The sequence below is a fragment of the Simochromis diagramma genome, unplaced genomic scaffold (genome assembly GCF_900408965.1).
Source record: "Simochromis diagramma unplaced genomic scaffold, fSimDia1.1 OVJJ01000487.1, whole genome shotgun sequence".
Taxonomy (NCBI): domain Eukaryota; kingdom Metazoa; phylum Chordata; class Actinopteri; order Cichliformes; family Cichlidae; genus Simochromis; species Simochromis diagramma.
In genome coordinates this window covers 5,146,762-5,158,872 of record NW_024387305.1, presented here as the reverse complement: position 1 = coordinate 5,158,872, position 12,111 = coordinate 5,146,762, and the positions used below count along the sequence as shown (strand labels likewise).

The 12,111-nt window shown below is 42.0% G+C and overlaps 1 protein-coding gene across 6 annotated transcripts in view; it reads right to left on the bottom strand.

Moving 5' to 3' along the window:
- Positions 1 to 12,111, bottom strand: part of LOC120716868 (protein Dok-7-like) — a 32,755-nt gene that overhangs the window by 2,875 nt on the left and 17,769 nt on the right. For 2 of the 6 annotated variants that reach the window (XM_040004547.1, XM_040004545.1), the window contains 6 exons: positions 11,272 to 11,379; positions 9,831 to 10,705; positions 4,506 to 4,577; positions 1,726 to 1,774; positions 994 to 1,146; positions 613 to 834 (listed from right to left, as the gene is read on the bottom strand). In XM_040004547.1, coding sequence (XP_039860481.1) covers positions 613 to 834; positions 994 to 1,146; positions 1,726 to 1,774; positions 4,506 to 4,577; positions 9,831 to 10,705; positions 11,272 to 11,379 — 1,479 coding nt within the window. Of the gene's footprint in view, positions 1 to 612; positions 835 to 993; positions 1,147 to 1,725; positions 1,775 to 4,505; positions 4,578 to 9,830; positions 10,706 to 11,271; positions 11,383 to 12,111 lie in introns of all 6 variants that reach the window. The other 4 variants (XM_040004546.1, XM_040004544.1, XM_040004548.1 and 1 more) reach the window with 3 other exon arrangements.

Genomic DNA, 12,111 nt, shown 5'->3' with positions numbered 1-12,111 from the left:
GAAGGTACAACACACATGCTACGGCAAGGGGGAGCCAAGACGACAGGTTGGGGGGAGAATATCATCACCCCCACCCGCTTGGGTGAAAGCTGCAACCTAGTACCTTATACCGGGTACAACAACAAGGGGGCTATGAACACCTGCCTGTGATAATAAGCTGGCCAAAGATGGATATTGGTGTCATAAGATCCCCAAATAACCATCATGGAAGGACAGTATACTGCCCAGTATGAACCGGCAGATAGAAGCAGTAACTGACATCCTGTGGCATCCATAGTGGTGGCTTACCATTAAATGATGCTCAAGAAGAGCCCAGTGGTAATCAGAGCACTAAGTGCAGTGACCCCCATCATACCTATCATATTGTTATGATAGATATGCAGAGAATAATCAACAAATCAACCATCTGTTTCATAGCTGTTTGCCCCAGCTTTGCTTGCTATTCTATATTCTAACAACGTCTCAAACATGCCATGCATTATAACAGTGGAGATATTGCACGCAAAATGGGATTTGAAGCTATTCACTTGGCATATATAAAACCAAAAAAGAAAGTAGCAGCAGGAAAAGATAAATAGTTATCTAAAACTGTTTGAGGTGCAATGTTCTTACTGAGTCTGCAGAGCTGCACTGAGTTACCTCTCTCAGCACTGTGCGGACTGGAGGCCGGAGCCGAGCTGGGTTTCTGCAGCTCCAGCTCTGTGTAGAGTAGCTCTCTAGTTTTATACAGCAGAGGGCTAACGGGGATGTTGACATAATTAGTACTGCTGTTACTGCAAGGCCCGCAGTCCTGGGATGCAGGCGGAGGAGCCTCGTGAGAAAACCTGAACATGCCTGAAGGAGAAAACCAAAAGCAGGGGAATTAAATCTGTTGTTTCCAGGACAAAAAGTGTTAAATGTAATTCATTTTAGAGTTAGAAGTCAGTATAGCAACAACAAAACTGTTACACCAGGAAAACATGAGATGTTTTGATTTATTGCAAATTTTCTTACCACAAGCTGATGTTGGTCTGTGCATGCTCGGTGGGACAGGAGGTGGTGGAGGGGCATGCAAGAGCAGAGATGGCAACAGTTTCTTCAGACTTGCAAGCTTAGAACTGATGTCACTGCTGTCGTGCCGTTCCTCCCTGATACAGAGAGGAGAGTCTGGAAACACATTTTTAGGACACTAGGATTAGACTCAAACATTCAGTATGCAGTATACATTAAGTAATGATGTAAAAAACAGTCCCTTAAGTTCTTATTTAACATTAATCAGCTAAACATCTATTAATATTTCCAGCAGATGTAGTTAAATTATGTAATTATTATTACTGATCCATAGACAGCATGTATTTATTTCACCAGTTTAGGTGAAGGTCATTTTTAACAGCCTTTTCAGTTGGGTAGCTCAGTCTCAGCGGTGACTCATATTTGCTAAACTCTCACTTTTTAAGTGAAAGTAACTGATAATTTTCCCTTTGAATAAATGTACTGAAACATAATTTCTCATTACAATGTACTGGAGTGGAAGCAAAAAAGTACTCATCTAAAGTACATTAATAAAACTGTACATCAGTGCAGTACTTGGATTAATATAGCCTGTGTTTCCTGAACTGCATTTGCAAACTGCAAACATATATTTACAATATAAATACATTTCTGGGGAAAGAACGTTTTTGTATGGAGGAAGAATCTTGCAGTGCTTCTAATGAAATAAGGACACAGTTTCATTAACAAACACACCTTGTGAATCTGCAGAAGGTGTCAGGTGCATCAGTGGAGAGCTGTCAGTCTAAAACATACGGGACACAAACAATTATTTTAAAGATTTCCCTTAAAGTGCTTTCGAATTGAATCAAAAACGTCTCAATTTACAGCTCAGTTTTAAAGACAAACATTCGAAGCTGCGTTTTGTCGTCCATTCAGAGTATTAAAGTACCATGCAATTATGCTTATTAATGGCCTTAAAGGGGCCTAGTATGCCCATAATCAGCTCCATACACTGATTCTTGGACTCTGCAAGAGTAGCAGCTCTGCTACTGTCTTTTTATGCATCCTCTCAGTTCATTCACTTTGAAATGCGACGTTTCAATGTTTAAGACCCTTTTAAGACCACTCTTTAAAGCCTGTCTTCAAGCTTGGCTGGTGCTTGCAAATAGAAGGTGTGAACAGCAGGTGGGGCTACTGTGCTCAAAGCCACTGTTGTTCCTCTGAGACGTCAATATTAAAAGGCGTTCTATAGCCTCAGCGTAGACTAGAATTCGTTTGCCTGCCAACTTTTTGTGACCCCCACAGGCTTATATGCAGGGACACTACATTACAATCCACATACTATGCACACATCTTTTAGACACACTGCAAGCAGAATTCGGAACCTGCATCTCTCTGAATCCATGTCCATAACCTTGCCTAAGGGTATCTGCTTTGGTTCATTGGGATAAGTATTGAATATTGATTAGTAAATAATGGAATTTGAAAAAAGGGGGGTTAAAGTTAAAACTTCATTCTACTCCTTTTCGAGCATAAACGTTGTGTAGGTATAGAGATATTAATGAAAATTTGATGTTTTAAGTTTTTCAGTTTGACTAATAACCAACAAGCAGTTGCATTTTTGTCTTCATTTCAGACAAGTAGTGATTATTTACAGCCCAGATGGAAGAAGTCAACTCTTAACTTGGTGACTCGTTAAGCCTCTTTTAGCTGCAGCAGCCTGTATCAGCTGTTTCCTGTATGATGATGAGCAGGTTAAACAGGACAAAGATTTCTGGGATGTCTTGATTTAAAAACACTCTTCGGGTCATGTCCGAACAGCTCATTAAAATGAAGGTCAGTACCTGCCAGTGCTTGACCATTTGATAACAGTTCATTCCTTTTGGTTTATTTCTTTGCTTTGGGTTGTTTTCTTGTAGATCACCTAAGCTACCCACACTTCAGGTCATAAACTACAGCTTTGACACTTTTCTGTTAAATTTCTTCCATAATCCCAATGTGACCAGCCCCTGAGGTACGGAGGCAGCCGAAGCCATGATGCCCCTGCCACCATGCTTTACAGTTAGGATTTTGGTGTGTTTTGCCTTTTTCTTTCAAATTAAGTTATTTCAAAAGACATTCAGCAGTCAGTGTTTTGGAGTGTTGAATCAGACTGAAATGTTTATGTAGAGAGCAGTAATTTTGTTTGTAGTGACCTTCCTTTAACACTTTCCCTTTTTCCTTTTATAGTGGACACATACACAGAGACTTTAATGTGAAGAGATTGCTGTGGGCGCTTTGAGCTTTTACCTTTGAGTTCTTTAGTACTGAGCATCGTGCTCTTCGTGTAATCGTGGACAGCCAATCCTATCAAGAGTAGAAACAGCACAAGCATCTAACAGCAGCCTCAAACTTGCAGAGGAGCTCAACACCTTTTTTGCTTCGTTTGAGACCACCCCTCCACGACTCACCCTGCTCCCCACCTCCCCTTCACCCAGCACATCCCCCTTGTACCTCCAGGAACATGAGGTCAGGAGGAGACTGGGGTGAATCCCGGAAGACCGGACAGCATCCCAGGGACTGTGGTTAAAGCCTGTGCGGACCAACTGGCAGGGATCCTCATCAGGTTATTCAAACTCTCCATGACTCATGCCACCGTTCCCACCTGTCTGAAGGCCTCCGCTATCATTTCTATGCCCAAAAAGACTGATATAGACAGACTCATGGACTACAGACCTATAGCCCTCACATCTGTAGATTACAACATATATATTGTTTGGGACTGCTTTGGTACCTCAGGCCAGTAATTCACATAACAATTAAACCAATTACTGTAACTATGAAAGGTTGAAAAAGAATAAAATGAATGCTTGTGAATCGCCAAGTCAAGGAATCGTGACCTTAACCCAATCGATGCTGTGGCATGACGTGGATAGAGTCGTTCAGGTTAGACATCCAAGATCTATTTATGAGACCAGAGAAATGGTCCAAATACCCGTCTGATCACTGTGCAAGTCTCTAAAGACCTTAAAATACAACTGTCTGAGTGTTATTAGTTTATTTGAATTTTAATGACCACTTTGCTTTTTGGAAAGGTCAAAACAGTCACTGCAGGATGCTTGTTTAAATACATGAACAGAAGACCGAATGTCTGCCATTTCCACTAACAATATTTATTACTTACAGTGTGTGTTTCCGAGCAGAATTTGAATTTTCTATAGTAAATCTAATTCTATAGCATAAAAACAAAACAAAAAAAACAATACGCTTGTGTTGGGAGCAACATCTGTGTGAGGTGAACCTCTTTATTTTATCACAGCTGACTAAATGGTAATAGCTCTACTCCCCCTGGCTTTTATACATATTTGGGGTTTGTTTGTTTGTTTTTTCTAACATTGTGACTGAAGATGCAATCATTAGAGATAATCAGTGCAGAAACCCTTCTAATTCCAAAGGGCAGAGTATTCTTGCAGCTGAAGACCTGCTTTAATCTTACAAAAGTAATTTTATGGCTCCTGCCCTGCACAAGCCAAAATGGGCAGATGCAATCTTACCTGCGTGTAGCTTGTGTTCCTCACTGACCGCCACTGCTCTTGTGTAATGTAGTTGTCTAAACCATGACTGCACTGGGTGGGAGATAAGAGGACATACTGTCAAGGCTCGGTTAATTGCTTTTACTGCAAAATTCAGGAAAAAGGCATGATTTTAAGGTACAGAGAAAGGGGATGCAGAGGAGGGAGGCAAAATAGCTATAGCCAAAGAGGCTTGAAAATAAACTGGTTTGGAGAAACTCTTAGGAAAAGGGGGAACAGAGAACAAGAGGTGAAGAGGAAAAAAAGCTGCAGAGATGAGAGGTTAGAGCTGACATCTTTAGAGGCAGACTAAAGGATAGCTGGCTCAGACTCCTCTCCTCAGCAGCTAATAACACAGCAGGCTGGAGTTTCACAGATATTATCCATCATACAGTCTGTCTCAACAGACATGATGGTACACGTGAATTTAGTAGGGGTGCAACGATACACAAAATTCACGGTTCGGTTCGGTTCGATACTTTGGTGTCACGGTTCGATATTTTTTCGATACAAAAAAAATGTTCATGCCTTTTTAATTTGTCATTTATTAAAATTATAAATATATATTTTAACTCAAAAGTACAGTTTTTAAATTTAATGTTGCTGAAACAAAAGTAATTAAAAATATATATATATATCTGATTGAGGAATCACTCATCTTTGGAAAAGAGAGTTTATTACAGAGAAATGGCTCTTTCCAAAATAAAAGCTATACTATACGCTTCTTCTGGGCTATATTCTCAGCAGCATATTGTAGCGGGTCAGGGCTGTTCGGGGTTCTGTTTGTACAGTTATGTTTTGTTTATGTTGCCATAGTGACGGGTGACGCCCTCTCGCTGCGACGGTGTGTCCTTCCGGGGTCAGAGGGCGCCCTGTGTGTTGTTGTTGTTGTTGTTGCTGTGCGGTTGCCACGCTGAGCAGTTAGCTAGCGGCAGTGTTCTTCTGCAGATGTCAATAAACGGCTGTGCTCCCTGGCTAGCTCACGGGAAGCAAGACCAAACGACACCTCCGTCTCCTCGTTGTCTGAGCTCGCCACATTGGTGTCAGAAGTGGGATGATGGTGGCACCCCATGTTCTGACCCGGGTGACTTTTCCCCCGCCGGTCGTGACCGGCCGGTGCGCCAAAAGAAGGCACCTGGACATTTGCAAAGTGAAAGCAAAAAACAAGTGCAAATTCAAACGCGATTTCAATATGTCACATATTGACAGTGGCTCACTGATGCCAATGACATAATTACCCAGCTACATTTCCGAAAGAATGCAAAAGCATTGACATATATTTTTCCTTCCTACAATAGCCCGACGGGCAGGGCAGAGATAGATTTTGGTAGCCCGACTGGAAAAATCGCTAGCCCTGGGACGTCGGGCTAGCGATTTTGCAAGCCCTGTGTTACAGGCATGGCCCTTTAAGGATGAAGCCTGATGGGAAATGTATTCGGGATGTGTGTAGCGGGACTGCCTGGTGTGTGTGTGAAGAGAGAGAGCGGAGAAGGGGAAAAAGTAACGGTTAGCTACAGAAGAGACGAAAATAAAATAAATAAAAGGAATATAATAACTCCCTTGACAGCCAGAGTTGTGTCGGCGATGCTCGCTGTGAGTAAACCGTTTCAGCCCACTGTACGCGGTGTTCGTGCCTTAGAGAAGAAATAAAGTTCGGTGAAGCAGTTTCCTACGCCTCCTTCGATCTTTTTGCTAGCGGAGTTGACCTGTATAGTAAGCTGTTGCCGGCTACGAGTCAGTTACGGAACCTTCAAGTAACTGCCAGAGGTTTCCTTACTACGGTTCGGGGCCGCGGATCTGGCGCGGTAACACCTGTATCTGATTGAGGAATCACTCATCTTTGGAAAAGAGAGTTTATTACAGAGAAATGGCTCTTTCCAAAATAAAAGATATACTATACGCTTCTTCTGGGCTATATTCTCAGCAGCATATTGTAGCGGGTCAGGGCTGTTCGGGGTTCTGTTTGTACAGTTATGTTTTGTTTATGTTGCCATAGTGACAGGTGACGCCCTCTCGCTGCGACGGTGTGTCCTTCCGGGGTCAGAGGGCCCCTGTGTGTTGTTGTTGTTGTTGTTGTTGTTGCCGCGCTGAGCAGTTAGCTAGCGGCAGTGTTCTTCTGCAGATGTCAATAAACGGCTGTGCTCCCTGGCTAGCTCACGGGAAGCAAGACCAAACGACACCTCCGTCTCCACCTTGTCTGAGCTCGCCACAATATTAAACATATCAGGTCCCCATAAGGAGAATCATGTGCTAACGGCTGTCTAAATGACTCGGGTAAAGTTTGTAGCATGCATGCTTCCACTTGTCTTTGCACTAGGATGATGTCAGCGTAAATGTGCAGTCATATTCGTTGTGTTCCCACTAGTGCTGTCAGCGTTAATCTCGTTGAAATGACGTTAACGCCACAACACGGCAAATCTCCGTTAACGAGCTACCCCTGCATGGGGCTAGACGGCCAACACGTTAACGAGCTAACTGCGCTAACACACTAGTTCCCACCCATGTAATTGAGCATTGCGTGGCACATCCAACATACTGTTTTACTTTAGTCCATGACGCGCTTACCTTCAGGGTCATATGTCACATGAAAACCAAAATAATTCCAAACGCCAGATCTGAATGAGGGTGGGGGAGGTTCAATTTGCCATGTTGCAAGGAGAGCTTAACTTCTGTCTCGCTAGCTTGCCCTGCGCTCTTCCTTCTGACGATGCTGTCTGTGTTGAACGCTCAGTGGATCTGCGCTGAACGCTCAGTGGATCTGCACTCGACAGTGCAGCCTAGGCGGAGTAGTCGAACGCAGATCCACTGAGCGCTCAACACAGACAGCATCGTCAGAAGGAAAGTTGATAAAATAAATTACAAATTTTGTATTGTTCGATACATATGCGTACCGAACCGAAAGCACTGTATCGAACGGTTCAATATCGATACGAGTATCGTTGCACCCCTAGAATTTAGGTATTCTAACCATTACCAAACATGAAGGACACTGAGTTTCTGGTACACTGAACCACCAACTCTTGAGGAATGAAAATAAGGAAAACTCATTTGTGTTTCACACAGTGGGATTCTCCTCTCTGAGGATTTCAGCCAGTTTCATCACTACTTATTAACTTTTTCAGTCCCCTTTGCTCCCTCTCACTCTCTGCAGCATGCACGCTGTATAATGAACACACACACACTCCTACACAACCTGTCAGAAATCACAAGACATGCTGTTTCCTCTCCTGTTCTGATGATAATTTGCCTGTTACAAGGGGGAAGCGCTTTTCACAACCCATCAAAAAATTAATTACACACAATGTGGGAAAGTCTCTTCTGAGAGCATTTGAGGTTTCAGACAAAAGTATGAAAATCAAAAACAACGCCAGCTCGAGACAGGTGTGCGACAGACACCCACACTGATTTTGTTTTCCTATATAGGCGATTGAGTGGCTCAGCGGGTGGAACTGTCACCTCACAGTGAGAAGAACCTGGCTTTGGTTCACACATACTTCTGCCTGTGTCTAAGTCTTCTCACCATGGTTCCTCACCCTGTGGTTTTCAGGCCAAAGGCATCTAAAATCATCTGGACCCTAAACTGCCCATATGGAAGAGACACAGGAAGCATGCTGCGAGTGCAGAAAAGCACCGCACTGTAGAACAGAATGAAGTGAAAAAGAAATCACATTTTAAAACAAATGAAAGGAAAAAAGTTTTGTCCCTAAAGCCCTGTGATACATCGATAAGGGTTTGCAATGCTAGAGCGCCTCAGCTTGAATCACAGAACAGAATATTTTATAGAGAAATTCATTCTTCCTACTTTTCTGCTCCTCTGGCAGATTTTTTTCTCCCCTCCACAGTTTTTTCAGCTTCCTAATGATCCTTTAAAGCATTGACTGTACTGTAAATCACAATTACAAAAGCAGCCACCCAAGTTAGTCATTAGTTCCAAAGCAAGTAGTGGTGTCTATGTGAAAAGGCCAGATAATTGCTGCTTGAAGTGCTGCTGCATCAGTTGCAAACACTGCAGGGTTATGTAATACTGTGAAGCAGAGGGCAAACAGAGGAAAAGTGCTTTAGGAAAATAGACCATAGACTTATTAAAATAGACTTAAGTTGAGATCTCTGGTGCTATTAATTTAAAAAGAAAACCCACTAAAAACGTCACCAAATTACTGTTTAAGGGTATATTTTAGCAGGTGTTGGTGTTCCACTTTCAACTAACTTCCACTGCAAGTTTCTGTTTTAACCCAAACTCTTAAATATTTTTCCTCTTGATTTTACTAGCAACAGAATTTCTGACATTAAAGAGAAAAAATACTAAATAGATAATTGGAGTATTCGGTCTACATAGAATTATTGATAGGTGGATGTAAATACAATAGTTTAACTTTTTTCTGCAGATGTTGCATATATATCACAGCATTAACAGCTGTGGTTTATTTTTATTTTAATTAAAGAACATAAAATAGAACATTATAGATTTTATTAATAAAACCGGTGTTTTTGAACCTTTGAGGGATGTGATTCAGGCTCATTCGCTGCACTAAGGTGGTTGATTTGTCTGTTTTTTAAGTTACAGACAGATTTGATTCACCTTTACTTGATGTTGATCCAGGAAGTTTTCTGAGGATTCTTTTACCGTTGAAAGATAAATAAAAATACAAATGAAGCTGAAATTTTAAAAAAAAACTACATGATGAAATTGTTTATATGTTTTCCAGACATGATGACATTAAAATGTCTCTTTGAAAGCAGGAAAAGATCTGGCGAGTGATATTTTTGTGTTGTATTTTAGTAACTCAAGGTCTTATTCTGCAAAATGATTGACTATACTTCTTTAAATGCAAATTTATAATAATGTTTCAGTACTTTCACACAAATAGGGGTTTGAACACAGAAGGTTTTCTTTTATTAGACAGGGAATGATTTATTTTCTATTAATTTCACTGAGGTACCTCAACTCTAGTAGAGCTAAATATTTTTGACAACAGGTCCCAGATTTTCAGGAATATCACTTGTAGTCATCTTGTTCTCTTTCCTATTCCCATAACTTCCAAACTCTACTTGGGAGCACGTTCTTGCCTATTTACACAGGAGAGTTACATAAGATCTCTTTTAATAGCATAAGAATAGAAATACGCCATAGTGGGTTTATTTAGTGCGTTATGGAGATTTGCATTAGTGGGGGCAAAGTATAGCATGATTAGCAAGAGTGATTAACTTAATGATTACTAATTATTAGTATTTCATTTGTTTTGTTTCTTTATGGAAACAGCAGAGAGAAGAGAATGAGGGAGTGAAACACTGTGACCCTCCCTGTACCTGCTTTTCTGCATTAAACAAGCCTCCAGGGACCAACAAGGGTCTGGGTGTGGCCCTCCCCTCACTGTCCACAGAGGGCGCCCTCTCGCTACCCCAGGAGTGTGAGCGCTGCATCATGGCTTGACGCTGAGCCATCACTCCTCCTTGTCCCTGACCATCACCTCCATCTCCACTGCTCTTATTGTCTTTGCTGAGCTCAGACTGGGCTCCGTGGGACGATGGCTTCTTTTGAGGTTGAGCTCGGAGCAGACTCCTGGGGGTATCATACCACAGTCTAAGCAGACTGGGAATCCGGTATTCTTCACTATGCCTTCGAGATGTACGAGATGCAGATCTGGAGGAGCAGGAAAAGGAGGCTGTGTTGCCCTCTGGGATAAGCATGGGTTGAAAAGGAGAAGAAGGAGGAGTTGGGGGTGGTGCAGAAGGAGGTGAGGAAGGAAAAGAAGGAGCAGGAGGAAGGCTGGCCACCGAGCCAAATTCCTCCCCTACTCCCCCGCTGGCCATGTCCAGACTCCCCGTACATGAGGAATAGCTCCCTGAGTAAGAAGAGTGGCTGCCTGTTGCTATCCCAATCCCACTGTCTAATGAACTCTGCCGCCCGCTGTCATGGAGACCGCGAGGATGGATGTGGGTGGAGGAGGGATGGCTCCTGGAGCCTCCCAAAACAGCAGAATAAAGCCGGTCATCTGAACTGGCCAGTGCTTTCAGCGTGGAAGAGCTTGAAGCTGTCTCACTGGAGAGGTGCAGTCTGCCTAATGGCTCCGCCCACACTGGAAGTCTGCTTCCATAGCTCGCATCTGATTGACTGGAGGAAGAGCTGGAAATACTGCTGTGGTCGTCTCCAGCAACAGATGTACTGCAGCTGTAAGAGGAGGCTGAAGAGGGAGAGAAAGGTAATTGACTGTAATGAGTAATAAGTGAGACACACACACTGAAATAAATCAGTTTGTAAGCACCAAACGCCAAGTTAAACTGCAGATAGTGATGTTTAATCAATAATATATAAATCACACCTTTAACTTGGTGCTGTGGGCAAATTATTACAACTCTGTGAAGTCAGTGTTCAATCATCTGCTCATTAATTACAGTACAGGTCATTAACAGGTGCTGCTAATCAGTGCGGGCAGGAAAAGGAAATATTTATTTCACTAACTCTCAGCAGACATGAATCATCTGCTCTGACTATACTGACATTCACATATGTACACACATAATTACGATGAAAATCCCGAAATAGCAGCATGAATATAGAGCAGTGATTAAACGACTGTGTGGTCAGGTCAGCGGTCCAAATATGCACGGAGCAACGACGTGAAAGAGATTCATAGTTCACAGAAACATCTGAAGGTCCTCAGATGATGCAATTTTTCCTTATGAAACATTATGAAAAGAGTTATGTGTTGGCTGTATAAGTTCAGGTGAACTTTACAAAATAACGTACCTGTGCTGCTTGCTAAGCTGCACTGAGACAACATGCTCAGTCTTTTCTCCAGCACTGATGCCTCGAGGTTGATTCGTTCCTCTGCTGAAGCTGGATCGGCACTGGGATCTGCTACGTAAATAAATAATTGGATGAACAGTTATTTGCAAATCTCATTAAGCCATACTTTACAACACAGAAATCTGAGACATTTTACTATTTAATGAAAAATGTTAGCTCATTGTTGTTGTTTTTGCTTTTACGTTGATGACAGCAACAAATCTAAAAATCGGGATGGGAGCAGAAACAGGGCGGAAAGGTAGGACACACCTACAAACCTCAATCTACCGACACTGTAAAGAAGACATGGCCGAAATTCATCCACAACAATGAGATGATTTAATAAGTTCATGAAAATTATACTTCAAGTTACTACTACGAAAGGTGGTTCTACTGAATGGTGGAGTGTGCTTTTAGTTTCACATGAAGTTACATTGCAGAATAAAACACCAGGCCATTGACATTTGACTTTTTTTAAGCACAATAATAAAGTGTTTCATTGTGTTAGACTATATTTCAGATGCTGCTGTGATCTTAATACAAAATGTATAAAATCAAAACTAAAGTTGTAAGACATCTGCTGCATTTATCAGACTGCTCTTTAAAATATGAGTGTGTGTGCATGTGTGTGTGTGTCCATCTAATTCTTTCAACAGCTTGTAAATTTAACATCTCCCGAGGACGCTATAGGCGCCTCGACAATCTGTTAGAACACTAATTTTGTGTAAAACCTTGCTAATTACACTCCTAATTCCTGCTATATATACATACTGTAGAGGTGAGTGAGTGTTAGAGGGGCAG